The sequence below is a fragment of the Lonchura striata genome, chromosome 6 (genome assembly GCF_046129695.1).
Source record: "Lonchura striata isolate bLonStr1 chromosome 6, bLonStr1.mat, whole genome shotgun sequence".
NCBI lineage: Eukaryota > Metazoa > Chordata > Aves > Passeriformes > Estrildidae > Lonchura > Lonchura striata.
The window spans coordinates 52,476,698-52,504,202 of NC_134608.1; the positions used below are offsets into that span (position 1 = coordinate 52,476,698).

The following is a 27,505-nucleotide window of genomic DNA, read 5'->3' on the forward strand; positions in this document are numbered from 1 at the left end:
TCCTGCGGGCACGGCCGGGACGGGGCGGGACGGGACGGGTCGGGGCGGCGGCGGTAGCGGAGAGCGGTGAGTCCGGTCCGGGCGGGAGCGGGGCACGGCCGTGGGGTCCGCGGGAGGGGAGCCCTCGGTCCTCCCCGGAGGAGGCGGTCCCGAGGGTCCCTGCCAGAGGGGGTCTCCCGGTGGGGCAGGATCCGGGGGTCCCGGTGCTGTTGCATCCCGGTGAAGCGGGAGCCGAGGAGCCCGGTGGAATGGGAGTCGTTGCATCCCAGTGGAATGGGATTCCTGGGTTCCGGTGGGGCGGGAGCCGTTGCATTCCCGCGCGGCAGGATTTGTGGGTCCCGGTGGAGCAGGATCCGTGGGTCCTGGTGGGGCAGGAGCCGTTGCATCCCGGTGGAGCAGGATCCACGGGCCCCGGTTAGGCAGGATTCGTGAGTCCAGGGATGCCCGGAGTGAGGCAGGAGCTGGGGGTCCCCACCAAGTGGGAGTTGGGGATACTGGGGCACGGGACAGCAGGACCTTGGGGTGCTGGCAGACCCCCGGGACAGGCACCTAAAGAAATGTGGGATGTCCTCAAGCCTAGCCTGGGGTGCAGGACAGGCTGTGGCATGCGGGGTGACCCTGGACAGGGGTCCTAGTGGGAGGTGGGGGTGTCCTGCGCCCCTCCATCGGGATTAGGCGGCGCGACGCCATGGGCGCCGGGCACTAAGAGGCTTAGTCAGCCCCGCGGGTCGGTGCCGCCTTGTCCCGGGAATGCCGTGACACGGGGTCCCCCGTGGTGCCGAGCCCCCCGAGTCGCCGCGGGCGGGAACGCCGGCGCCCAGCCCGTGCCCGCCGAGCAGCGGCGGTGCCAGCCGGGGCCGGGAGCGACGGCGGCGGCAGCTGCGCCCGAGCCGGCGGCGACCTCCCCGCTCCCAAGGCCGCTGGGATTCTGGAAAATGCCTGGAAATGGTGAACCGCCTGCCCTTATATGGCTCCGGCGGGCTGGCGCGCCGCGGCCCCTCTCCCGGCGTGCCGTGCCGTGCCGGGATCCTGGGAAAACGCCGTGGGCTGTGCCTCGCGCCCCAACTCCCGCGCTGGAATGTGCAACGGGGCCGGTGATCCCACGGTGGAGAGGAAATCCCACCTCCCTCCCGCCGGCCCGGCAGCACATACTCGGCGCCTGCCTCAGTTTCCCCCAGCGGGGAGTTTTGGGGACCCACCGGAGCCCCGCGTTCGGCACTCCAGGGCGATCGCCCGTTCTCTGTGGCGGAGATGGGGAGGGTCGGGGGCGTGAAGGTCACAGCTAATCCCGCCCGGAGCAGGCGGGAGCGGGAGGGATGTGGGCGGCCGCGTGCCCACCGAGCTGATACCGGGGGGTAAGAGGATCAACCCCCCCCCCCGATCACCGGGGCGGGATGACGGTGACCGACGGGCCCAGGAGAGTGGCCGCGGTCCCGGTGACGTGGGACCGGAGCCGTAATCCCGGTGCTGTGAGCGGATTAGGATGGCCAGGGTTGGCTTTCGGGGACGAGCTGCGGTAGCCACAAATTCCCGCCCGGATGTTAATTGGGGGAGGTCCTGTCTGGTCCCTCCGTGCCACCTGGGGGTCTTTTGTCCCCCCGGCAGGGTGGGATAGGGGTCTGACACTGCCGGAAGGGATGCTTGGGGTCTACTCTCTCTAGTGTCATCGCCTGGGTGCCCCCGCTCCCTCCCCCGAGGTCGAGGTGACCCTGTGACCGGGTGCCCCATGCCTGTAAAAGTGAGGAATTTGGGGGCTAGGGGAGCTGCTCCCAAATCGCCCAGATCTGGGGTGCCCAGGAGGTGCCTCATGCCACGGTTGGATGTACCAGCACCCGGGGTCCCGGCTGTGGCACCGCTGGGGACATGGGTCCGAACCCCACTTAGGAGGCACCGCGGTGGCGTTTTGGGGGGCTCCTGGCGTGCTCGGGGAAGCCCCGGGGAGGGCGGTGGCTGGATGGCGGCCACGCGGCACGGTGGGTGTGGGGAAGCGGCGGCGGGAACCGGCCTGACCGGTTGGGTGCCGGCACCGGGGGTGCCGGGGGGCTCGGGCGGTCACGCCGCCGGCGCAGCACGTGGCCCAGCTCAAGGTCGCTGTCCCCAGGGCCACCCGCCGCGGTGACCGGGCTCAGTGGCCTCGACACTCCCACACGCTTTGCCAGTGGCCGCTGTTTTCTGGCTGTCCCAACCGTGTTTGTGGCACTGAGCGGTTTCGGTGGCACGGGAGGATCCCGGTAGCACCGGTGGTCCGGAAGGGCGAGCCGGCGCTGAGCTCACCTGGAAGGTGTCCCGCGGGCGCGGCGGTGACGCACGGCCCCGGTGGGTGGGGGCAGAGGCACTCGTCCCACCCGGTCCCAGCGCGGTCCCCGGGTTTGGGATGAGGAAGAGCTGGACTCCCAGATCGCAGCATTGGTGGGCTGTGCAGAGACTCCGTTGTGCTGTACCCAAAGATTTTTGGGGCTGGGGGATGCTAGCACCCCTTGGCATAGAGGGTTTGGCCGCCAGGGTGAACTCCCTTGGTGCCACACGCCACCCATATCTGGGGGCTCTCCACACCCCCTAACCCACCATTCTCCCCCCAGAGCCACCCTGTGCCCCACTGGTGCCAGGGGATGCCGGGATGCCGGTGCCTGCGTGTCCGCAGCGCCCTGCCCTGAGCCCAGAACCCGGCTGTGCCATGGAGGACCCGCCCAGCACCAGGACCGAGGCGTGGGCCGAGGGGCTCCATAATGCCAACAACAACGCATCCCCGGGGGGGTGGCCGGGTGCCCGCAGTGGGCACCCCCTGGCAGCTTTCGGGGGTCCCGGGGCCAAGCCCAGCTACCTGGACCGTGTGGTGCAGGAGATCGTGGAGTCAGAGCGCACCTACGCCCGTGACCTGCGCAGCATCGTGGAGGTGGGTGCCAGGGGGCACAGGGGGGTACGCCCCTCAGACATGGTGTGGGGTCTAGGGGTGCAATGGTGCTGCCATGGGTGCCTGGCAGGGTTACCTGGGCAAGATCATCGATGCGGAGGAGCCAGTGCTGCGACCGGAGCAGGTCAGCGCGCTCTTCGGGAACATCGAGGACATCTACGAGCTCAGCAGGTGGGGGAGCAGGTGCCACTGGGAGGTGACAGGGGTGCGACCCTGTCCCGCGGGTGTGTGAGGGGCTGTGGTCACCCTGTCCTCTCTGTGCCCCCCAGCACCCTCCTGCAAAACCTGGAGAGCTGCGCCAATGACCCTGTGGCTGTGGCCGTGTGCTTTGTCACCCGGGTAAGGGCACAGGGAGCCTTGTGGGGACACTGGGGGGAACACGTGGTCATACCAGGCTCTTACTGTGTTCCCTTACCTGCAGAGCCAGGAATTTGCCATCTATACCCAGTACTGCAACAACTACCCCAGGTGGGTAGGGGGCACCCCGGGTGAGCAGGGAGGTGGGCAGGGAGCACACCGGTGAGCAAGAGTGGGCAGGGATCTGAGCCCCCTCCCTGCCTGCAGCTCGGTGGCAGCGCTGACCGAGTGCATGAGGAGCAAGGTCCAGGCACGGTTCCTGCGGGAATGCCAGGAGCAGCTGCGCCATGCGCTGCCCCTCGGGGCCTACCTGCTTAAGCCTGTCCAGAGGATCCTCAAGTACCACCTGCTGCTCCAGGTGAGCGCCTGGTGCCCGGCACGGCATGGTGTGGGCACCTGCTGCGGCGTGGGCGCCTGGCACAGCCTGCAGTAACATAGGGAGGGGCTGTAGGCATCTGGCCCGGCTACCTGGGGTGGCACAGGACATGGCTTGGGTGCCTGGAGCAGTTCAGGCATGTCCTGATGCCACGTGCTGTGCCCAGGAGATTGCCAGGCACTTTGAGCACAAGGCGGGGGACGACTACGAACTGGTGCTGGAAGCCATCGACACCATGACCTGCGTGGCCTGGTACATCAATGACATGAAGCGCAAGCACGAGCATGCCATCCGCCAGCAGGTGGGCACGGGGGGCTCCAGGGAGACGCCACAGCAGTGGTGGGTGGCACCAGGTGACACGAGATGGGGACTGTGGCAGGGGTGCTGATGACCCTGTCTCTGTGTCCGTGCAGGAGATCCAGTCGCTGCTGCTGGGCTGGAAGGGGCCAGACCTGACGAGCTACGGGGAGCTGGTGCTGGAGGGCACATTTCGGGCACAGCGGGTGCGCCATGACCGTGCCCTCTTCCTCTTCGACAAGGCCCTGCTCATCACCAAGCGCCGTGGTGACCACTATGTCTACAAGAGCCACATCCCGGTGCGGGATAAGGACAGGAGACTGTGAGGGTGATGGGGTGGGGGGGAGTCCACTGGGTGCCAAGGACTCCTGTGGATGCCTGGGATGGAGGGACAGGGTGGGTGCCAGGAACCCCAGTGAGTGCTGGAGTTGGGGGAACTTGGGAATGCTGGGAACAGGGGACGCCAGTGGGTGCTGGGGTGGGAAGTTCCAGAGATTTTGATGCCTCTTCTGGCAGTGCTCCTCGCTGATGCTGATTGAGAGCACGCGTGACTCGCTGTGCTTCAGCCTGGCACACTACAAGCACGGCAAGCAGCAGCACAGCCTGCAGGTAAGGGGCATGGGGTGGGGGTCATCCTGGGGACACTCCGGAACCCCCTGCCCGACCCCACCACCCTCACTGTGCCCCTCAGGCCAAGAGTGTGGAGGAGAAGCGTGTGTGGACTCACCACATCAAGCGGCTCATCCTGGAGAACCACCACGCCACCATCCCCCAAAAGGTGAGGTTGGTGGGGTGGGCACCTCAGTGACACCAGGGACCCCCTGGCACAGCGAAGGGGGGCAGCTGTACCTCACCTTTGCCCCATTTGTCTCCATCCTTCATCCACCTAGGCTAAGGAAGCCATCCTGGAGATGGATCTGTTCTGTAAGTGTCACCAGTGCCCTATCATGCCCTCTCTGCCCTACTCTGTCCCCATTTTCCCTGGTGTCACTCCCTGTCCCCACAGATCCCCCACGCCTGCCCCGCTGCAGTCCTGAGCGCCTGAAGAAGAGCTGGTCCTGCCAGCCCCTGGGTGACACTGCCACTGAGCCACTCCAGGGACGCCGGCAATCTGGTGAGAGCCACATGTCACCAGTGTTCCTGCTGTCCCATGTGTTCCCACCACACTACCCCACTGTCACCCCTTCATCGGTGCCAAGCTGTGGCTGGGTGACACCAAAGCCTGCAGGGAGGGTGGCACTGGGTGCTAACGGTGCCTTGTCCCTGTTCCCACAGAGCCCTTCCAGCACCAGGGGCCCACGGAGACGCTGCTGGAGCGGCTGCAGGGACACGGGCGCAGGCAGTCGGGTGTGGACAGCGGACGGGATCAGGGGGCTCGGGGTGCTGATGAGTTGGGGGACACGGGGATGATGCCACTGTCTCCTCCCCTCCCCCCAGAGCCCACCAAGCACAACCTGTGGCAACTGGGCGAGCAAGGTGAGCTGGCACGACCACTGCAGCGGTGTGGCAGGCAGAGAGGGTGTCTGGGGGCCATGGGGGGAATTACGGGTGCTCCCTCCACTCACTAATCTCTGCTTTTCTCTGTCCCGGCTGGCAGGGCTGAAGGTAAGGCCAGGTGTGGTGGGTTGGGGTGCCCAGTCCCTCCAGCCGTGGCACGGGGTGCTGAGCCCAGCGCTCACCCCCACACAGAACGCCAGCAGTGACGGGGCGCTCCTGGAAGTGGGGGAGCCACGCCAGCACCCCAGAGCCTGGGCAGCAGTTGAGGGCATGGTGGCGGAGGAAGAGGAGGAGGAGGAAGAGGAGGCTTTGGGCAAGGACTGCCAGGAGGAGCTGCCAGGGTCCAGGGATCTTCTGGAGCCTCAGGAGGAGCAGGTACCTACACCAGCCCTTCAAACCCCAGGGAGGGCATGCAGAGCACCCCAGATTGTTTTCTGGAGCACTCCCACATCACTCCTGGGGTACCCCCCTCACTACCTGGACATCCCACACCATCCAGGGCACCCCGTGTTGCTCCCAGTGCCCCCTCCCAAGGCCCCTTGTCTTGGCTGGGATTTATCCTACTTGGGTGACCCCCCCAGCTTATGACTCCCCACATTTGTCTTGTCCAGGCTGGGGAACACGCATGGGTGCTGGAGGGACCCAAGAGGCCGAGCAGCTGGGGGCCAGGGAGCTGTGAGAAGGTCAGTGTGACCCCCCGGCCCTCACCCGGGAGTGCCCAGGGACCCAGCACCCACACCCCTAACAGCAGTGCTGGGGAGCACCCCAAGGTCCCCAGATCCCCATCCCTGGTGGGGACCCTGGCGCTGCCCAGTGGGGACAGGGAACCGGAGCACGCTGCAGAGGATTTGCAGGTGCTGAGCAGCGAGGAGGAGGAGGAGGAAGAGGGGGAAGGAGCCGCCAGCATCCTGCCACCCTCAGTGCTGGACCAGGCCAGCGTCATCGCCGAGCGGTTCGGTGGTGGCGGCAGCTTGTCCCGAAGGAGCAGCCTGGCGCTGGAGGGGACCCTAGGACGCACCCCCAGCCACGGTGGCAGCACCCTCAGTCTGGATGGGGGCCCCCCACTCGAATCGGCGGAGCCCGCGGAGTCCCGCAGTGCCATCCCCTCGCCAGAGCCCTTTGTCAGAGCCCGCCGGGAATCTCTGCTCTCCAACCGGGACCGCCTGCTCCTCGACAAGATCAAGAGCTACTATGGCCATGCCGAGCACCGCGATGCCGGTTTTGGGGTGCGCCGCCGCGAGAGCCTCTCCTTCATCCCCAAGGGCCTGGTGCGGAGCTCCGTGTGCCGCCTCAATGGGCTCCCACGGCCCCCCGAGAGCCCTGAGCCCCCCACCCAGCCCGAGGCACCAGAGCTGTGCCAGGAGAACGGGGCACAGCCCCCCGAGCCGCTGCTCATCCTGGAGGAGGATGATGTGGGCACCGCGGTGTCACCCCCAGGGCCACCCCCGCAGCTGCTGCTGACTCCCCCTCACCTGGGCACCAAAGTGTACCAGCTGGCACGGCAGTACAGCCTCCGCATCAAGAGCCGCCAAGCCGGCACCCGCTGCCCCCCGCTGCCGCCACAGGAGGATGGGGACCCCCCACCCAGCACCCCTTTGCTGGCCGTGCCACAGGACGAGGCACTGGTGGCATCCCCGCGTGCTGCCCACAGCCCCTCGAGCCCCGTGGGCGCCGAACCCTTTGCCTGGCCCGATGTGCGGGAGCTCCGTGCCCGTTTCGGTGCCCCGCGGCCGCCGCTGGTGAGCCGCAGCCGCTCGGCGCCCGAGGGTCCCGGCCGCGGTGGGCGCCCGGCCGGGAAGGAGCGGGGCAGCGGCCGGAGCCGCAGCGCCGAGGCCAACGGGGGCTCCAATACCCCGAGCCCGGCGCCAGCGCGGTACAGCAGTGACGGGGCGCTGTGGGTGGCGGCCGAAGCCCCCCTGGGCACGGGGCAGCGGGTGCTGGTGCTGGAGCGGCTGCCAGAGCCCCCGGCCTACGTGCAGATCCGTTCGCCCACCACGCGGGAGAAGATCTGCCTGAAGGCGGTGGTGGAGCGCTGCAAAGCCTACCAGGCGTCCGAGGAGTACCGGCGGCGCTGCCCCGAGACCCCCGGCAGCCCCGAGCCGCTGCGCCACGGCCTCGTCAGGGACCTGCGGCAGAAGTTTCAGACCCTCGACGCTGCCAGCTAGGGGCAGGAACGGGTAGAACGGGTGTCCTATGGACTCCAAGGGATGGAGAACACCGTGGACCCCCAACCTTCTTGGGAGAAGGGCCACCACATGGACCTCAAGTCTAGTTGGAAGAAGGGTCACCCCGTGGATCCTCAATCTGCCTGGGAGAAGGGGAACCAAATGGACCTTCAACTTACCTGGAAGAAAGGGCAACCCAGGGCCCCCCAGGCTGTTTGGAAGAAGGAGCCCTTTGGGAATTTCTAAACTGCCCAGGAGAAGGGAAACCCCCGTGGATCCTCAGCCCTATTGATAGAAGGAGCACCCCATGGACACCCAGATTGTCCAGGAGAAGGGGCACCCCATGGACCCACGATGTACCTGGAAAAAGGGACACCCTATGGCCCCACAGGAAAAGGGGAACCCCATGGACTCTTCCAACCCATCTGGCAGAAAGAGCACCCCTGGGACTCCCAGCCTGCTCTGGACAAGGGACACCCCCTGTTCTCTCTGGACCAGGGCCACCCCAAGAATCTCCCACTACAAGTACCAGAGCCCCCCCCCAACATGCTCCACAGGCACCCAGCGCTGCACCCCACTTGCTTTCACATCTTTATTAGAAAAAAAAACCCAAACTGAACCCAAAGTTCCTCTGTGGTCGCCCGCCCCCCCCTCAGGGTGTCTCGGCCCAGCTGCAGGGTGCAGGGGGGCCCCCCACCCCGGCTGGGGGGGCACGGGATGGGGGGTGCCAGAGAGGGGCCCCCATGGGCTGACGCTCTTTGGTTGGTGCCCGCGGGGGCCAGGGGGTCCCCCCTCTGCACTCATGTGCTGCGGGGGGGGAGTTATGGCTTTGGGGGGCACCCATGCGCCCCCCATGCGGGTGCTGGGGGGGTCCATGCACACCTGTGGGGTGCACACCTGTGCCGTGCGTGCGGAGGGGGCCGGGGGTGCACCTGCATGCGGGGACACACGTGTGCAGACGTGTGCGTGCAGGGACACGTATGGGCATGGGGGGCACACGCCTGGGGGCGCCTGCGGCCACCTCCGCACAGGGGTGTGCCTGAAGCGTGTGAATGTATGTATATATATAAATACAAATATATATATATACACTGTGCACACAGACACGTGTGCTCGTGGCGGGGGGGCTGGGAGGCTCCCGCCCATGCGTGACCCCCGCGTGCCCCTCTACACCTGGTGGCACCTGTACAGGCACCGCACACGCGTCTCCTTATGCACGCATGGCCCCACTGGCATGACGTGGGGTGTCATCCCCCCCACCCCCGCCATCCAGGGGGTTATTTCTTTTTTGGGAAGAAACTGAAGCGTTTCTCCTTGTCCTTGCGGGGCAGGTGGGCTTCAGGGGGGGCCGGGGGGATGGGCAGGGGGAGGCTCTGCACCTTCCCGCGGCTGCCCTGACACTCCATGATGGCCGCGCTCAGCCCCTGCAGCCAGGCCTGCAGCTCCTCCTGTGGGCACAAGGGGTGGTCAGGGGGGGCCTCCCTGGCCCCCCAACAGAGTGCCAGCCAACCCCAGGGCCCCCTGGGTGATGGTAGTTCCTCCAAGTCTTCCACAGGCATCTATGTCCCCTTGGGCACTGCCAGCCCCTCACAGTGTCCTCATGGCACCCCTGGCCATCCCCTGCCCCTCTGAGCATTGCTGGCCACTGCTGACTACATCCCCCAACCATCCCTGCGTACCCCGGTCACTGTTGGCCACTGCCACGTCCCCTGGACAACTACAGCCACTCCATTTACTCCTGGGCACCACTGGTGTCCCCCTGGGAACAATGAGGTACCCTCTGTCTCTCTGGACCTCTCTGACCACCCATGTCTCCTGAGTACCACTGGCCACCCCACATTCCCATGGGCACTGCTGACCACCACTATGTCCCCCAGCCAGCCCGTGTCCCCTCAGACCCCTCACCTCATCCTTGCCATGGAAAAGCCACTCGCTGCCATTGCTGAGCCTAGGGACAGAGCACAGACACCAGTGCCAGGCTTGCCCACTGTGCCACACCGCAAGGTGCCGCACCCTCACCTGAGCTTGAAGACGTGTTTCTTCTTCTTGTAGCCCGCGGGCACCTCGCAGCGGGCGTCCCACAGCCCTAGGGGCTCCTCACCCTGGCACGGCAGCCCCAGCGCGCGGCTCTTGGCGTCCTTGAAGAAGGCGAGCTGGCCGCCCCTCAGGACGCAGTACCGTGTGCTCCACGACCTGCACCAGCGCTGTGTCACCCTGGGGACGCCGCCCCGCTGGGGACACCGCGCTTGCCGCCACCGCTGCCGTGCCTACCGGTTGGATGCACGCTTGGTGGCCGCCTCCAGGTCGTGCTTGCGGCCAAGGTAGCCCTCCAGCTGGACGCTGCTGACACGGGCGGGCAGCGTGGCCGGCTCCTCCGGCTCCTCCCGCGGTGGCCGTGGGGTCGGTGTCACCGGCTCCTCGTCACCTGTCCTCGATGCCAGCTGTTGCAAGGCAACAGCAGGGTTATGCCGCAGTGTCACCCACCCACTGCCACTGATGGACCTGCAGCAAGGCGTTGTCCCCTCCCGTGGTGGCATTGGGCACACAGGTTGCTGTCATACCAGTGGGTCAGGGACCTCAGTCTGGTGGCCTGGGGGTGGGTCACTCCCAGGTCTCCATACCAGTGACGTCACCAGCTCTGTAATGTGGGAACTGGTGTCACTGGGAGGACCCCAGTGAGTGGCTGGATGCCAATGACCCCACCAGTTCCGATAGGTGGCAACTGGTGACTGCTGGGAGGACAGCTCAGCATCCCCATGCCAGATGTGATCTCCCACTGAGTGTCTGGGATCCTGCAGTGAGTCCAGCCCTGGGACCCTCTGTGCAATGCTGGTGACCCACCAGATCCAGTGTGTGGGAACTGATGGATATTGGGAGGACACCAGTGAGCATCTGGGACATGCTCCAGTGTTGTGTCAACGTGTGTGTGTGTCCACGTGTCCAGCTCCAGTGTGCAGGCATTGGTGGTTACTGGGAGGACCCCAGTGGGTGGCTGAGACAGGGTCCAGCCTTAAGATCCCTAGATCTCGATGCTGGTGACCCCACCAGCTCCAGTATGTAGGAACTGGTGGGTACTGGGAAGACCCCAGCAATCAGCTGGGACCCTCAGCACAGTGCCAGTTAAGCCACCAGCTGCAGTACACAAAAATTAGTGGCTGCTGGCAAGACCCCAGTGAGAGGCTGGGACATGGGCCAGCCCTGGCAGCCCCCCATCTTGGTGTCAGTGTCTCCTCAGATTTGGGGTGATGAGGTTGAACCAAGCTAGAGGAGCAGTCCTGGGAACCACTTCAGTGTTGTCACCAGCCTAGGGGACATGGGGACAGTGGGAGGTCTGGTTGGGGACTGTAGCATCAGTGCCATCATCTCAAGGCATCAGTGGTGCCTGATGAAGGGGACGCCCATCCAGCTGTGTGCCACAGGGGAGGCTTGGCCAGGGCCCCTGTCCCCAAGGAGCTGGAGATGCCCATGTCCCCAGGCAGGCAGTGATCTTGTCCTCAGATGTGTAGTCAGGGTCTTGTCCCCAAGCAGGAGAATGTTATCTTGTTCCCAAGGCAGCAGGAGATGTCTCAAGTAGAGGGGGGACCCTGTGCCCAAGCAGGGAAAAGTGTCTGTGTTCCTGAGAAGCAAAGACCACCCTGTACCCAAGGAGCCAGAAGATTCCCATGTCCCCCAGAAGGGACAGCAGGACCCTGTCCCCAAGGAGATGCCCATGTCCCCGAGCCAGCAGAAACATTCTTGTCCCCAGGTAGGTTCCCAAGGATCCTGTCCACACGCAGGGAAAAGTGATCTGGTCCCCAGGGATCCAGAAGATGGCCATGTTCTCGAGCAGGCTGGCAGTAAGCAGAGAGCACTCGTATCCCCAAGCAGTTGAAAGTGGCCATGTCCCCAAGCAGGCAGAGAGGATCCTGTTCCTGAGTAGCCAGAAGATGCACATGTCCCTGAGCTGGCAGAAATGATCTTGCCCCAAGAAGCCAGGAGATGCCCAAGTCCCCAAGCAGGCAGAAGAGGCAGAAGGAGTTCCTGTCCCCAAGGAGCCAGAGGATGCCCATGTTCCTGAGTAGGCTGGCAGTAAGTAGAGAGGGCTACTGTCCCCAGGCTGATGAAAATGGCCATGTCCCCAAGCAGGCAGAGGGATACACTCTCCCTGAGCAGCCAGAAGATCCCCATGTCCCTGATCAGGCACAAATGAGCTTGTTCCCATGTAGGCACTCAAGGATCCTGTCCCCGGGCAAGGGAGAGTGATCTGGTCCCTGAGGAGCCAGGAGATGCCCATGTCCCCAGGCAGGCAGAAGAGACAGAAGGAGTTCCTGTCCCCAAGCAGGCAGAGCCACACAGAGCTATCATGTCCCCACAGGCAGAGCATGTGGGAGGAGCAGAGAGCCGGCAGCGAGCACAGGGGCTGGCACACAGTGACAATGCCCTGTGGGCAACAGTGATGCCTGCCTGGAAGGGTGACAATGCTGCAGGGTGTAATAATGCCCCACAGGGGCTGATGCCGTGTAGAGTGACAACGTCCCACAGGGTGATGATGCCCCACAGAGTGACAGTGCCCCATGGGGTGACTGCTCCATATGGTGACTGCGTCTCTTGGGGTGACGATGCTCCAGAGGGTGATAATGACCCAGAGGGTGAAAATTCCCTGCAGGGTGTTGATGTCCTCCATGGTTCCAATGATGTCCCACAGGGTGACGATGCCCCGCAGGGTGAGGATGTCCCGTACAGCAATGATGTCCCTTGGGGTGACACGGTGGCCCCAGGGCAGACACTCCAACTCTGGCTGCTGCATGGATCCCAGACACACACGTACACCATGGATGCCACCCCTCATGTCACCCCAGGAGTTGGGGCAAAGGGGACCTGCAGTACCCCTCTGCCCACCCGGCCTTTTTGGGGTCATTCAACATTTATTCAACACAAGGCAAGGACAAGGTGAGGGTTGGGGATGTGAGGATCTGTCAACACAGTGAGGTCTTGGTTGCAGGGGGTGCTAGGAGCTGTGGGACATGCAGGGACACCTTTTTGCATGCAAGGACACCTTTTTGGTCGTCGGGGAAGGTAAAAGCTAAACTCAAGAACTGACCGGCTCTGGTCCATCCGTGGTGGGCAGCGAAGTGTCCTGTATGCTCACATCCTTCTTCTCCTCTTCTTCCTCCTCCTCCGACCTGCACAGGAAGATAGTCGGTCACCATCCCTATCCTAGACATGATCCCAGAGTGATGGGGCTGGCTGCTGTTCTCCTGTCCCCCCTGAGGGACGAAAGCCCTGTCAAGGTGAGGCTTGACCTTCATCTCTCCTCTTCATCAGCATTAATTTATTGCTTGGAAAAGGCAAACTGCTAAAAAGCCCCTTAATGCTACAAAACATCCTTAATGGTTTGAGAAGAGGGATGTGGAAACAGTGTCCCTGGTCACATGGAATGATGGTGGTGGCATCCCTTACCCGGCCTCCAGCTCCCCATCCAGATCCAGGCAGTAGTCGGGAGCTTCAGAGCGCGTCGTCCCGTCCCGCACCAGCCCCTCACGCAGAGACCGCCCACCAAGGAGCTCCAGCTGCCAGGCAAGGAGTGAAGGTCGTAAGGGATGGGGGGGAGACTGTGTCAGGGCAGGCAGAGGCCTCATCCCAAGCCTTTCTCACCGTTGTCAGCTTCCTGAGGGCGGCAATGCGCTCCTCCCAAGTGGCAGAGGACTTCTCAAAAGCCTCATGCCGCTTCAGCAGCTTCTCCACCGCATCCACCGTCTGCCCATAGTCGCTGCTGGCCAGGTAGGGCTCCTGAGCTATGAGCCATGACTCAGCCACCGAGGCATCGCGGGAGAACTGGCACACCTCCAGCACTGTGGGAGGGATGGGCAGTGCTCAGCCCCTGGACCACCCGCCCCACCGCGCCCGGCACTGCCACGCTCCTCCTGGCACCCCCAGCACACTCACGCAGCCGCAGCCGCTCCCAGCGCTGCTCCCACGTCTCCATCATGGCTTTCCTCTTGTCCACCAGCTCCACCAGCTTCGCCTTGATCTGTGAGGGAATGCTGTTAGGGAGTGGCCCAGATGGCATCACCCCACCACCCCCCATCCCTGATTCCCTCACCTCTGGAGAGTCCTGGTGCTTGCGCTGAAGCAGTTTCTTGCCCAGCTCAATGCAGTTGGTAAAGTTCTTGCCCCGAGCATCCACCTCAGCCTTAATTCCCTGGTGGTATTTCATCAGCAACTCCACTGAGGAGACATCCCTGAGGACACAGAGGCACCAGGGTCAGTGGTGCCATTGGTTCCATGTCCCATCCCGGGTGCCCACTGGGTGCATCCATACCTGGGTTTCTCCTGTGTCTCAATCTGCCGGACAGTGCTCTCCATCCAGGAGAGCAGATCCCGTGCCATGCTGAAGAAGCGGTGTTTGTCAGCCGTGTCTGTCAGCCGTGCCCGGCGCCCGCTGCACGCTTCCAGCAACTCCTGCAGCGCTCGGGACACCTCCTGCTCCTTCTCCTGGATTCCAGCTGCCTTCTCCCCGGCATAGGCAGTCTGCAGGCGTGCTGCTGTCTCCCGAAACTGCTGCACCTGCACGCACCACAGAACGGCTTGGGTTGGAAGGGACCTCAAGGACCATTGAGCCCAGCCTCCCAGCGTGGGTAGGGACACCTTCCACAAGACCACAGAGAATGCTGAGTGCTGGCATCCATGTGAGGTTGGAGCCTCACCTGTGCCTCCAGCAGCTGGAGGTCCCTCTCAAAGGCATTGTGCATGCGGTGGAAAGCCTCCACTGTGCCGGCATCTTCGCCCAGATCCTGGGGCAGTTCCTGGCGCCGGGTGGCGATGAGGGTCAGCAGCTCAGCACCGTCGTAGAAGTATTTATGGAGGTCATGGGAGGCTGCGAGGAGCTGCATGCGGGTGTCAATCAGCTCCAAGAGGTCGGCCCAGCTCTCGTTCAGCCCATCCTTCCACTCAGCTATGGTGGCTGCCTCGATGTGCCCCGCATCAATGAGGTCCTCAATGGTCAGGTTCACCCGGTCCACACGCTCCTGCCCCACGTTCCCTGTCTCCCGTGCGAATTCACGAAACTTCTCCCGCAGGAGCTGCATGGAGGGAAGAGAAGAGTCAAGTCGCCCCCCTCAAGCCACCCACCAGTACCACCACATCCACACCATCACTCTCACCATGACATGGTCCAGGTCCTGCCCCATCTCCGGGGAGGAAGCAACCACATCGCGCTCAGCAATCCACTGCTCCAGCTCTTCCACCTCCCGCTTCAGCTGGAAGAGGTGGGACATGTTCTCCAGGCGCCGGCGGCGCTCCTCGGCCGCCTCCTTCAGCCCCGCGTAGTGCTTGTCCACCTGGCCCTGCAGCCGGATGATCTGCTCCCTGCGCGGCCCCGGCACACAGACACCCAGTTCTCACCCACGAAAAAATGTCCCCGACCCACCCGTGTTGACATCCAGGGGGGCTGGGGGTGAAGGACCCGCTTTGGGCTCCCCATATCCCTCTCCAACCACCTCCCTGCCCAACTGGAGCAGCTGACACTGCCAGAGCTCCAGCCAAGCCCCCCACCCACACGGTGCTGAGGGCACGGAATTGCCCCAAAGGGCAGGGGACATGTGGCATAGCACCTACCCCTCAGGGTGGCCAGCAGAGAGCAGCTGCTGTGCCCTCCCCGCCAGCTCCTTGATGGTTTGTCCGTAGTCCTCGATGGAGCGCAGCTGCCGGACATGTCTCTTCAGCATCATCAAGCAGTTCTCCTCATCCTATGGCATGGAAAACATCGGTGCCATCAGCACCTGGCATGGTTGGGGGACAGGGACTAGGGTCTAGACTCAGCGCCTGCCCTACGGGAATGTCCTGTCTCCATCTGATGCCACAAGGAGCAATGGTGAGCTCAGTGGGGCATGGCATAGAATGGGATGGGTGCTGTGTAATGGCACAGGAACGACACATAAGAGCAGGACACACCATGGTGTGTCACATGTGGAGGATGTTCGACAGAACAGCGTGGCACTGCCTGGTTCAACACTGGGCATCCCAGCAAGGCACGGCCCAGTGCAGCACAGACTCCCCCAACACACCCCCAAAAACACAGTGTGGAGCACCACACGGAATCACTCCTCACCTTTGGTTTCTCCTCAGGTCCCATGAAGAGCTCCTGCTCACTGACCCAGGCCTCAGCCTCGTCAGCATCCAGGTAATACTGCTGGGCCTCTTCAGCCTCCCGCAGGCGCCGGTGCCGGGCGGCTGCCTCCTCCTGCAGCGTCGCCCACAGTGCCCGCAGCTCCTGCGCCTGTGCTGCCAGCTCTGGGCCTGGCTCCTCACCGCTCCCCGCTGCCTCTCCCCGGCTCAGCACCTCGCCCAGGCGGGGGGCATGGCCCGCCAGCTCCTTCTGCATTGTCTGCCGGCAGGAGGGAAGTCACAGTGAGAGTCACCCATGGGGATCCCAAGGGACCACCTGGGATGGTGGCTGTTGCCGCAGTACCCAGGCTCACCTCATTCCTCTTGGTCAGGCGCTGCACGCTTGGGAGGTCGGTGCCGTGATCCGTGGACCTTGCCAGGGAAAGCCGCTCCTGCACCCACAGCTGCAGGAAGGAGCACCCACTGAGCCCCCTGCAGCACCCATGAGTACCCTCAGCCCGCCCAGCCCCTGCCACAGCAAGGACACTCACCGTCTCATCCTCCAGATCCCGCCCCAGCTGGTACATGGCCTTGGCAGTTTCCAGCTCCTTCCTCTTCCTCTCCAGTGGCTCCAGCAGCTCAAGGACTCGCTGCCGGAGCATCTGCTCCTGCCTGGTGGTATCTGGCACATCCCCAGTACCAGGGGTGCCCTGCCACCCCAGTTCCTCCAGCTCCTTCATCCACGTTCTCACTTGCTCTTCCAGTCTCTGGCAGGGCAAATCCATGTGAGTTAGGGATCTGAGCCAAGATGGAGAACCCCAGTCCCATTTGGGAACAAACTTCATCACTTTGGACTTCCTGCCCCTTCCCAAAGGACCCTATGAGGTGCCAGTACCCACCGTCAACCTCTTCAGCAGCAGGTTGGTGGCGGTGAGGTCCTTGACCTTCTCAGCATGGCGCAGCTCCTCCTGCGCCCGCCCCAGCCAGCTCTCCAGCTCCCCGTAGCTCCGGGCGTACAGCGCCGAGCGCTCGGCCTCGAACAGCTGCCGGCCCTTGTCCTCGGCCGCGCTGCGCAGCTCGGCCCAGCGCCGGCGCAGCTCCTCCAGCCGCTGCGTCACCAGCGCGCCGTACTGTGGCTTGCGCGCGGCCAGCTCCGTCCCCTCCTGCGGCAACAGCAGAGAGGTGGGTGGTCACTGCGGCACAGGGACATCTCACCCATGCAGCAGGCTGGGAGCATTCCAGTCATGGAACCTCTCAGGACGAGTCCAACCACTCCCCCAGAACTGCCAAGGCCATCACCAACCCATGTCCCCAGATGCCATGTCCACACAGCTTTTAAAGCCCTCCAGGGATGGGGATTCTTCTACCACCATGGGCAGTCTGTGCCAGGGCTGCACAACCCTTTCCCTGAAGAAATTTTCCCTGATATCAAATCAAAACCTCCCCTGGTGCACCTTGAGGCTGTTCCCTCTTCTCTTTCCCTTGTTTCCTGGGAGCAGAGGCCAACCCCCAACTGGCTGCACCCTCCCATCAGGGAGTTATTGGGAACAAGAAGGTCTCCCCCAAGCTTCCTTTTCTCCAGGCCAAGCCTCCCAGCTTCCTTAGCAATTCCTCATGCTCCAGACTCTTCCCCATCTTCATTCCCCCTCTCTGATCACAGTGTTGGCACCCACCGCCTCAATCTTCTCCAGCCAGCTCTGGTTCGGTGCCAGCTCAGCCATGAATGCCTGGTGCTTCTGCCACTTGCTGTGGAGACCACGGGCTTCTCCATAGGAGACATCCTGAGCCATCAGCATCTTCTCATCCACCCAGGCATCAAACTGCAGGGAAAGGGTGTCAGTGTGCAGCCAGTGGGGACCCCAGAGATGCCACCAGCCATGCTGCATTCCTACCTCACGGCAGCTCTGCAGGAAGGTCTGTAAGTCGTGGTTGTCCTGCATCAAACCTGCTGCCTCCTCCACCTTGTCCATGACAGCTCCATGCCTGACAGGGAACCATGGATGTGCGGCATCAGTCCCGCTGCCCTCACTCTGCCCACCCATCCCTGTGCCGGACTCACCGCTCCTGGAGAGTTCGGCATTTCTCAGAGATCTTCTCAGCAAAGATGTTCTCCTCAGCCACCAGCTTGGTGCCACCAACCACCACCTCTGGGACCTTCTTGGCATTGCTCTCCACACCAGCACGAAAGTTCTGGAAGCGGTGCAGGGCAGCAGCCGAGCCCTCCAGTGTGGAGGGCAGCTCCAGGTGGGACAGCGTGTACTCCTGAGGGGCACAGCAAGGGATCAGCGCATGATCACCCGTTTTTGGGGTGTCTGTGAGCCAAGAGACCCAAAGAACATTGCTTGAGCACTCACCTGCTTGGTGAGGAGGATCTCCGCCTGCTTGGTGTCGCGAAGGAATTCCTGGAAGTCGCGGCACTGGGTGAGGAAGCGCTTCCGAGCCTCTGCCATCTTGCCCAGGGCAGCCCAGCCGTCCTTCACGCCACCCAGGCGTTGCCGCAGCCCCTCGTACTCGGGGTCCGTCTGTCCCCCCAGCACCCGCTCCCCCGCCTCCGCCAAGGCGGCGAAGGCTCCCGCATGCTCCTCGGCGTCGCGCCGGGCAGCTTCGTGCCGCTGCAGCATCTCCTCTGCCTCCCCCAGCGACGCCGGCACCTCATCGACGGCCGCCACGGCTTTCTGAGCGCTGAAGAGCCACGCCTGGAAGTCATCCAGGTCCTGCAGGAAACTCCGGAGCTGCCCGGCTTCCCCCAGGGACGCTGCGCGCTCTGCCAGGGCCGCCTGCAGCTCGTCCCAGGCGGAGGTGGCCATCGCCAGCTTCTGGGCCACCTCCGTGGCTGCCTCGGGCCGCTCCTCGGCCAGGCGCTCGGCTTGGGAGCGCAGGGCGGCCAGGCGGTCCTGGGCCACTGCCAGCTCCCGCTCGATGCCGTAGAGCTTGCGCTGGGTGGCCAGGACGCCGGCCAGGTCACGGCCCAGCTCGGCCGTGGCCTCCACCGCCCGGGCTTTGCTCCGCAGCCATTTCTGGGTCTCCTCAGACTCCAGGTTGTAGTTGAGGAGGCGCAGTGCCGAGCCCACCGCCCGCCGGCGCTCCGACACCAGCTCCCGGAACCGGCCCCACCTGCGGGACAGAGGCGGGGGATGGCGGGGAATGCGCCGGCACCGCGGCACCCACCGGCCCGAGCATCGCCGCCACCGTACCTCTCGTTGAGCTGCTCCCGGCACTGCCGGACCTGGGGGCTCCGGGGGTGCCCGCTAGCCAGGAGCCCATCAGCTGCCTGGTTGACTGCGGCGATCTGGGAAGCCACGGTGGCCATGTCTTGCTCCAGCCCGTCCAACCTGTGGGAACGTCCAGGCTCAGAACGAGCAGCAGCTCAGGACAGGGCACGGCAGCACCGCCACGGCGGGGGCTCCTTCCTACCTGCGCTGCGTCACGTCCAGGTCCTCCAGCGCCTGCGGCACCTCCAGCTCTCCCAGCCAGGTCTCCTTGGAGCCCATCCAGAGATGGCAGGCGTCACTCTCCCCGAAAACAGTGTAGAGGTCCAGGGCATCCTGCAGCTGGCGGCCGCGGCGCTCGGCCAGGGCGGCAGCCTCGGCGTGCAGCTCCCGCAGGGCCGCCAGCCGGCTCTGCGCCTCGGGGCCTGCACGCAGCTCCGGCGGGAAGCCCTCGGCCTGCCGAGCCAGCCTGTCCAGCTGCTCCCGGGCGGCCGCCAGCTCGTCCAGCAGCTCCTGGTGCTGCCGCAGCAGGACAAGGGTGCGGGATTCATCCTGGCCCAGCTCCTCGGCGGCCGCCCGCCGGCGGGCATCCTGCAGCCCCTCCGCCAGCTCCTCCACCTCCGCCTGGAACTGGAAGAAGCCCTCGGCTTCCCGCAAGCCGCGCCGTCGGAACGCCGCCAGCTCCTCCAGCTGCGCCCAGAGCGCCCGCACGGCCGCCCCCCGCTCCCGCAGCTGCTCGGCCGCCCGGCCTGCGGCCGCCAGCCCCTCGCCCACCGCCAGCGTCTGCTCCAGCCGCCCGCCCCGGCTCCGCAGCTCGGCCTCGAAGGCAGCGTGCCGGCGCTGGAGCAGCAGCACGCCGGGCAGGTCCTTCCCGAAGTCCAGGGAGGAGTAGAGCTGTTCCTGCTCCTTGATCCAGCTTTCTGCCTCGTCTAGCTCCCACAGGCAGGTCCAGAGGGAGCGGGATTGCTCCAGCAAGGCTCTTCTCCGCGCTGCCAGTACCTGCAGCTCTCGCCGGCACATCTCCAGGTGGCTCACGCGGTCCCGGATGACTTTGGGGTCACAGGGACGATAGCCTGGGTAGGGAGCAGGGCGGGTGCTCGTCAGGACAATGTTCTGCTTTCCCTTGGCCACGCCAGGGATGCAGGGGTGTCCTGGCACACCTACCCTCAGCGTCAGCAAAGCGGAGGGCGGCAGCGCTGATGGCCCTGGTCTTTTCTGCCTGTATGGCCATGTCAGCCTCTAGCAGACGGTGGGTCTGCAGCAGCTCCTCTGCTTCCAGGAGGTGCTTCCCAGATTCAGGAGATGCCAGCTTCACCTGCAGGAGACCCTCAGCCATTTTGCACTGACACCCAAAACTCAGCACCAGCACCCCAACATCTCATCTCCCTCCCCAGTGAACTCCCACTAACACCTGGTGAGACAAAGACACCCATGATGACACCCAATGTCCACAGCTCACCTTGACCTCATCCATCCAGTCGATGCAATGGAGCATCTCCTGGAAGAGGTGCTGCAGGGTGAGGTTCATCTCCAGGCGCTGGCGCCGGGCAGCCAGCAGCTCGAGGAGCTGCTCCCAGAGCCGCAGGATGTTGTCCTTCCGACCATTGATGCGCTGGATGTCGTGGTAGCCCTCCAGCTCCAGCTCCTTGGCCACCGCCTCAATGGCCTGCACCCTCTCCCTGTAGGCAGCCGTGTCTGTCTCAATGGCCTCGTGTTTCTTCTTGGCCGCCTCCACCGCTGCCAGGTCCTGCCCGAAGTTGTCCTGCCCAGCACAGAGCCTGTGGTGAGGCTCTGGTGAGCTCCCCAGAATGGGGGTCTGTGGGGTGGGTGTTCCCCTCCTCACCTGGGCCACCAGGCGCTGGTTCTCGCTCAGCCAGGCCTCCCGCATGGCTGCTTTGCGGTCAAAGCGCCGTGCCAGCTGCTCCAGCTTCTCCTGACGGATCAGCTCGTTGCGCAGCGCCAGCTCCCGCTCATGCTCCGCTTTCTCCAGCTGCTCCCAGGCCTGGGGGAAGGTGGCACCGGATATGTGGCACCCGTATCCCACATCCCCCACTTCCTATGTCTTGCTCTGCTGGTGAACCCCAGCATGACCCCCAGGTGGAGGAACACAACCTGCCATGGGATGGATCAGTCCTGTCCCAGTATGGATTCAGCATGTGCTGGGATGGACCTGAACTGCCACAGGAGATAGACTCAATCTGCTCCAGGACCCATCCCAGCCTGCTCAAGAACCTGAACTGCTTGGGGATGGACCCAATCTGCCCCAAGAGAGGAATTCAGTTTCCCCCAGGAGATGGACCTGACTGGACCACAGGAGACAGCCAGCCAGCCCCCAACTACCACAGCAGACAGAGCCCATACCCTGTTGATGTCAGAGACCAGGCGCCCCTCGTGTGGGGTGTAGACACGCTGGTTATTGGCCCTCATCCGTGACTGGATGGTGAAGAGCAGCACCTCCAGGTTGCCCTTCTCCTGAAACCTGCCCCAGAAAGAGCTCAGTGTTGGGCACCCTTGGGTGCCCCAGACCACTGGACAGGCATGGAGAACAGGGGGCTCTTACTTGGGGGGCTTCTCCACAGTGCGGTAGGTGCTGAAGGCTTGCAGCTGGTGCTGCACCCCAGCCAGCGAGTTGGCAAAGCTGCGGCTGTTGAGGGAAGCGATGGTCTGCTCAATCCAGGTAAGCAGGTCGGACGCCAGCCCCCCATAGCCTTCGATCATCCGCTCCGTCTCCTTGGCATGCTCGATGACCTGTGGCGGGACCAGGGATGAGCATGAGGGGCCAGCACCCCAAAAGAACACTCCCGACCACCTCAACGGCGTTCCCTACCTTGCCCAGGCGTCTTCCTTCCACCTCCAGCACCTTCATCTTGGAGAAGTAGTGATAGAAGGCCACCACGTAGGTGATGATAGACTTCTCATCAGGGTTCTCCGTGAACACATCTGCCCAGTGCGAGTGAGAGGCGTCAGTCCTGACCCAACCTCCACCCACTTCACAGGCCACCACAGCCTCATGAGGTCCTTCCTGTGACCACCCAGGACCTCTTTCCTTGTATTAGGAACCTCTCTGTGCTCCATGGAGCCTGGAAATGTCCCAGGGGAAACTGAGGCAGGAGGACTGGCAGCAATTGCCTCACCTTCAGGGTCCAGGAGAGGGGTGATGCCCAGGTGCCGCTCTGCCACACTGAACGCATGCTCCAGGTTGTGCCGGGCATTGGATTTGGTAAGGTTTTGGAAGTCAACCAGCTCAGGCCTGGGGACAGAGGGCATGAGACAGTGGTGACAAACTTGTGGGACATCTCTTGGTGCCACTGCCACCCTGGTACCTGCTGCTGTGCACCTACCTGTGCCTGTGGATGAGGGCATTGAAGGCCAGCCCATCCTTCCAGCTTGAGGTAAAGTTGGTGACATTCACATGGGGGTACCTACAATACAGGGTGTCACTGTCACTCTCTGGACACATAAAACCTGATGTGGTCACATGGGGGTCCCACTACCTACCCTGCTGTCTTCATCTGGCACCAGAGCAGCAGTGCATCCCTGGCAGAGCGCGTCTCCCGGCCCTCCTGTGTCTCCACAATGATGTCCTGGATCTGGGAGCAAAAGGACATTCTGGGGTTAGAACAGCAGTTCCATGGATGATGGCTCTCACCTAGGACTGAGGTGTGGAGCAGAGGGATGCCCCAAAACACCTGTCCTCACCTGGAAGCGGAGGATGATGGTCCAGATGAGGCCAAGGACGAGGCGGTGATTGCCATCCACAATATCGTGGGAGCCCATGTTCTCCAGGTGCACCCGCTGCTCCTTCAGGAACTGCAACGCCTTGTCCACATTCTCCAGGCAGTGGATCCGCATCCGGCCCTTGGTGGGCTTGGGCTGGGGCATGACAGTGCTCAGCACCCTCCCTCCCACACCAGGTACCCCAAGCTCTGCCCAGGGGCACCCCCACACCCATGCTGCCACCCCAAACTTTGGCCAATGCCAAGAGAAATGGTGTAGCCTGCCATGGCAGGGAGCAGGTCCCAGGGTCTCCAGCTGGATGGGATTCCTACCAGAAGCTCTCCTGACAGCACTTCCAGCAGCTTGATGAGCACTCGCCCATCCCGGAGGTCCATGTAGAGATCTGAGATGCGGCAGGTGACACGTGCCAGGTGCGAGTTCACCCACTTGGTGAAGGTTTTCTTCTGCACGGCCTCCCGCTCATCTGGAGGGACAGCGGGAATGGAGTCACCGACAGTGGGGACAACCCAGGTGGGACCAAGGGGACCTGCCACCCACCTGCAAGGGCTTTGATGCGGGAGCGCTCGAAGAGCCGTGCGGAGCTGTTGTCGTTGTCCAGCTCATCGTCGGACGCGTCCCAGCGGACATTGATGCGGCTGTACTGTTGCTGCAGCTCCAGCTGCTCGTAGTCATTGGCTGAGGTCATGGTCCCAGTGTGCCCCGGCCCGGTGGCCGTCGGCTACCGGTGAGAGGCCCCTGGGCGACAGCGGAACCGTGAGCATCAGTACAGCCGCTGTGGCTCGCTGGCCCTGCGGCACGTGGGGATTTGTGGCTCAGAGCCTCAGGATAAGCTGCTCAGAGGGATTTAGCCTCGCCCCACCCAGGTGTTGGGGGGGCACCTGGCAGCTGCCCGCTTCAGGACCACCATGCTGAGCCCTGCTGAGCTGTGCGAATGGCTAATTACAGTGCTACATCCCCACCCAGGTCCCTCTGCCCAGATGAAACTCCAGCCTAGGTCCCAGGAGGTGTCCCCCCAATCCTTGGATGCCCCCAGGGAAGGGGCTGCTGCTCACTCCCACCCTGACCCCTGCACTGCACAGGGGCTTCGCCAGCACTGGTGGCAGAAAGTGGGTGACAGCTGCTGGCAGTGGGGGGGCACCCACCCCCGGGGACATTTGAGACACAGATAGGACATGGCTGGTATCTAAAAATGCCTCTGAGCAGCTGTCGGTGGCTGGGGCCCCTGAGGGGTGCACGGAGATGGCCTGGGGCTTCCCACAGCCAGCAACACATCCAGGACGTCTCCAGCAACCCAGAGCTGCATAGAGCTCTCAGTAGTGGGTGCCAGGGGGAACCCCATGTGTCCCAAATCCCTGCTAATCCTGTGAGCTGTGACAACCCATGGGCCCCCAGGTCCCCCTCGGATGTCCCGGGCATCCCCCATGTCCCCCCTGGTAGGGTTATCGGGGCAGCCCAGGCTGTGCCACACCCCAACTCCTCACCCTAATCGGGGCGGCACAGGCAGGGCCTTGGCTTGGACCTGGAGGCACTAGGAGTGTGCAAGGATGTGGAGGAGCGTGCAGGGGTGTGGGCAGCACAGCAAGGACACTCGGGAGCACACCCGAGTGTGTAAGTGTGAGGAAGGGCATGGAAAAGGGTGGCAGAGTGTGTACCTGTGAGCCAGGACATGCAGGGACTTGTCACAGCATCCACATGTGAACGAGGACATACAGAAGTGTGACAGAGTGCGCCTGTGAGCAAGGACACACAGGGACACGCCAGAGCGTGCACAGGTGAACAAGGACAAGTAGAAATGTGCCAGAGTTTGTATGCCTGAGCAAGAACGTGCAGGAACACACCACAGTGTGCATGGGACACACACGACAGGCACTCGCGTGGGTGCAGGGCCATGTCGGTGTGTACCAGAGCAGGCAGGAGGGTGCTGGAGCTGGACCTGCAGCCCCACATACTGTGACTCCGTGCCTCTGCCAGAGCACCCAGCTCACCCCAGCAGGAGAGCCCTCTGGGACACCAAACTTGGGGATTTTGCCCCCAAAACTTCAGGGACTGCCATCAGTTTGGGTGTGCTAAGTTGTATCGGGTCTCTGCAGGATACCTTTGTTCTGATTGTGTCCCCAACAACACGGCAGTGGGGCCATGGCTGTGAGCATCCCAGGAGGAGAAAGAGGAGGAGGAAGAGGAGGAGGAGGAGGAGGAGGAGGAGGAGGAGGAGGAGGAGGAGGAGGTGGAAGAGATGACGCCGAAGGGAGCCACATCAGGCCCATGGGAGCATTCTGAGCGCGGGCGCTCACCCACCCTTTAAATCTCCCTCCGCCACTCCGGCGCCTTCTGAGCATCCCTCCCTGCCACAGCCACGCCGCCACCAGCACCCGCCACTCGGGAATTGTCATTCCTGCCGCTCAGCGTGCGGAAAGCTGGGAATGCCAGCATGCTGGCCTCGCCGCCAGCATCCTGCGGCCGTGGCCCGGGCAGCATCGCCTTCCCCGGCCAGCGGCTCGCCTCGGTGAATCAGCACTTCCCGGTGAGGGGCTGGCACCGTGCCACCACCACAGTCCCCCCGCCGGGCATAGGGAATGTCCCCCCACACCCCAAGAGTGGCCGGGGCAGTGGTTGGCACCTAGCACCTATGGCACCCCCTCTGGCTCATCCCTCACAGCCACAGCACGCTGCCAGCAAGCCCATTTGCAGTGCACAGAAACTCATCAGAATCCCCCAAAACACCCCAAAATTCTGCCCCATCACTGCCACCCAGAGTCTGGCGTGTCCCCGTTGCTCCACTTTACCAAAACACTTGGGTTTGGCATCTCCCCCATGCCCACAAGAAGCCACACTCTGGCTGGGAAGGGGCAGGAGCTGGAGGGCATCCCCCAGCCCCCCAACAGTCTCCTGCTTGCCAGGTGCAGGGCCAGGGCCGGGAGCAGATGGCTCCTCTCGGCACGGCCACGCGGCACAGCACGGGGCAGTTGGGCATGGAAGGGCACGGCACAGCTCCTCCGGCAGCGATGCCTTGCCCCAGCCAGGGCTCCCCAGCCACACTCCCACCCGCCAGGAGAATTTGGGCTTCCCCAGGGCCACATGCCGGCCGTGCCAGGACTGTCCCATGTCACCCAAGCCGGTGACACGCACACGTGCTGACACTCCACAGACATTTTTGGCTATAAATAGGCCTCCCCTGCGCACGGCGCTAGCCGAGCCCTGCTCCCTTCTTAAAAGCTGCCCCCCCCCGTACCCTAAAATCACCAGACAATGCCCAAAAACCGCATGATAGCAATAAAATGCTCCGTGGGGGGCCATGCTGGCACCCAGCAGGGTTTTCTGAGTCTCCTGTGCTTGCCACTGTCTTCCAGGGTGCCCCAGTCCCCTGATTTGGGAGCTGGAGATTTATAAAGGGAAAAGCTGGGAAATCAGGCCTGGGGGACCTCTAGGTTATTGGGGTGAGGGTAATAATTCCCCCAGCCTAACACCCACCCATGAGAATCCTCTTGGCACTGGGACAAGGGGGACCAAGGGCACGGCACCCCAAAAACCCTTCCTAGTAACCCTCCAGTTTGCCCAGTTGCTAAAAACTGGGGGATGAAGTGGGTTGGGTGATGTGTCCCACCAACATCCTCAGGACTCGGCTTTTCCACCGCGTCCCAACAGTGCTGAGAGCACCAAGGACTAGTGTGGGGAGCCCTCCAGGGGTTGGCACCCCAGAAAAAGTGTCCCCAGGGTGTCCCCACACCGTCCCCGAGCTGTCCACAGGGTGTCCCTAGAAAGTCACCGCCACTCGCCCGCCTCGTCCTTCCTGAGAGCAGCCCCGAGGGACACGGGGTGACGGCAGACCCCCCGCCGCAGGCGAAAAGGGGGTTCAGGCTCCCCGGAGGGCTCTTCATCCTCACCACCAAACTTTCCTCCGTGCCCACCGTCCCCGCACGGTACCGCGCCCGGTGTTCGGTGCCGCACCCCCCACCCGGTATCCCCGGGGCGGCCAGCGCCTGCCGGTACCCCCCCCGGCTCCGCGTGTCCCCGGGGACCGGCGCCTCCCACTGTCCTCCGGTGCCTCCCGTGCTCCCCGGAGCGGCGCATCCCGGTGCCGCGGGGTCTCACCTGCGCGGGGCGGCGGGCGGGCGAGCGGCGGCGGCGGCGGCGGGGCCGGTGCGGGAGCGGGGCGGGGGGAGCGGAGCCGCCCTGCACCGCGATATAAATAACATTATCTGGGCGCGCAGGGACATTCCTACCCGGAGCCGGCGGCGCTGCCCGGCCCCGATAGCCCCGCTCCCCCCGGGAGGGCCGGGCCGAGCCGACCGGGCGGGCGGGGACGGGGATGGGCGCAGGGACGGGGACGGGGACGGGCCGCCCGCCCCGCAATGCAGCACAGCGGCGCCCCCCGGCCGCCAGCGCCACCGGCACCGGCAGCAGCACCGACACCGGCAGCACCGGCATCGGCAGCACCATTGGCGGCAGCATCATTGGCGGCGGCACCGTCCCCTGCAGGCTGCGGAGAGGCGCAGCGCCCCGCCGACACCGGCGGGGGTCCACGGCCATCCCCTCCGGCCGGCCCACGTATCCCCCGCTAGCCCTGGATGCCCCCCAGCTAGTCCCAGGCATCCCTCAGCTAGCCCTAGGTGTCCTCCACTAGCCCTGTGAGTTCCCCAACTCGTCCCAGGCACGCCCTAGTTAGACCTCTGTGTACTCCAGCTCGTCCCAGGCACCCCCTAATTTGTCCCGGGTGACCCCACTAGTCCTGGATATCCTCCAACTAGTCCGTGGTGTCCTCCATCTAATCCAGGCAGTCCCCAGCTAGCCCCGGGTGACCCCCAGCTAGCCCAAGCCACCCTACAATCAGCCCCGGGTGCCCCCACTATCCCCGGATGCCCCCCAGCTAGTC

The 27,505-nt window shown here is 64.0% G+C and overlaps 2 protein-coding genes across 2 annotated transcripts; one reads left to right on the top strand and one right to left on the bottom strand.

Moving 5' to 3' along the window:
- On the top strand, positions 1–8,228 carry PLEKHG3 (pleckstrin homology and RhoGEF domain containing G3). The gene is made up of 15 exons (XM_077784429.1): positions 1–66; positions 2,580–2,893; positions 2,982–3,082; positions 3,181–3,250; positions 3,333–3,379; positions 3,476–3,626; positions 3,811–3,945; positions 4,058–4,240; positions 4,458–4,550; positions 4,633–4,719; positions 4,832–4,865; positions 4,948–5,055; positions 5,217–5,417; positions 5,452–5,813; positions 6,050–8,228. The coding sequence occupies exons 2-15, from the start codon at positions 2,618–2,620 to the stop codon at positions 7,601–7,603; spliced, it is 3,402 nt and encodes a 1,133-aa protein (XP_077640555.1). The 5' UTR covers positions 1–66; positions 2,580–2,617; the 3' UTR covers positions 7,604–8,228.
- Positions 8,182–26,801, bottom strand: SPTB (spectrin beta, erythrocytic). The gene is made up of 36 exons (XM_021556043.3): positions 26,725–26,801; positions 23,173–23,370; positions 22,947–23,098; positions 22,597–22,770; positions 22,396–22,487; positions 22,239–22,319; positions 22,032–22,147; positions 21,725–21,837; positions 21,458–21,645; positions 21,259–21,376; positions 20,741–20,899; positions 20,357–20,659; positions 20,062–20,212; positions 19,103–19,970; positions 18,883–19,020; positions 18,043–18,802; positions 17,748–17,950; positions 17,581–17,671; positions 17,362–17,508; positions 16,588–16,851; positions 16,240–16,455; positions 16,063–16,152; positions 15,693–15,968; positions 15,200–15,330; positions 14,746–14,950; positions 14,290–14,664; positions 13,905–14,149; positions 13,686–13,824; positions 13,529–13,613; positions 13,238–13,434; positions 13,043–13,152; positions 12,684–12,765; positions 9,875–10,044; positions 9,623–9,796; positions 9,509–9,551; positions 8,182–9,051 (listed from the first exon to the last, which is right to left on the bottom strand). The coding sequence occupies exons 2-36, from the start codon at positions 23,318–23,320 to the stop codon at positions 8,881–8,883; spliced, it is 6,975 nt and encodes a 2,324-aa protein (XP_021411718.2). The 5' UTR covers positions 23,321–23,370; positions 26,725–26,801; the 3' UTR covers positions 8,182–8,880.
- Between the last annotated feature and the right edge of the window lie 704 nt (positions 26,802–27,505).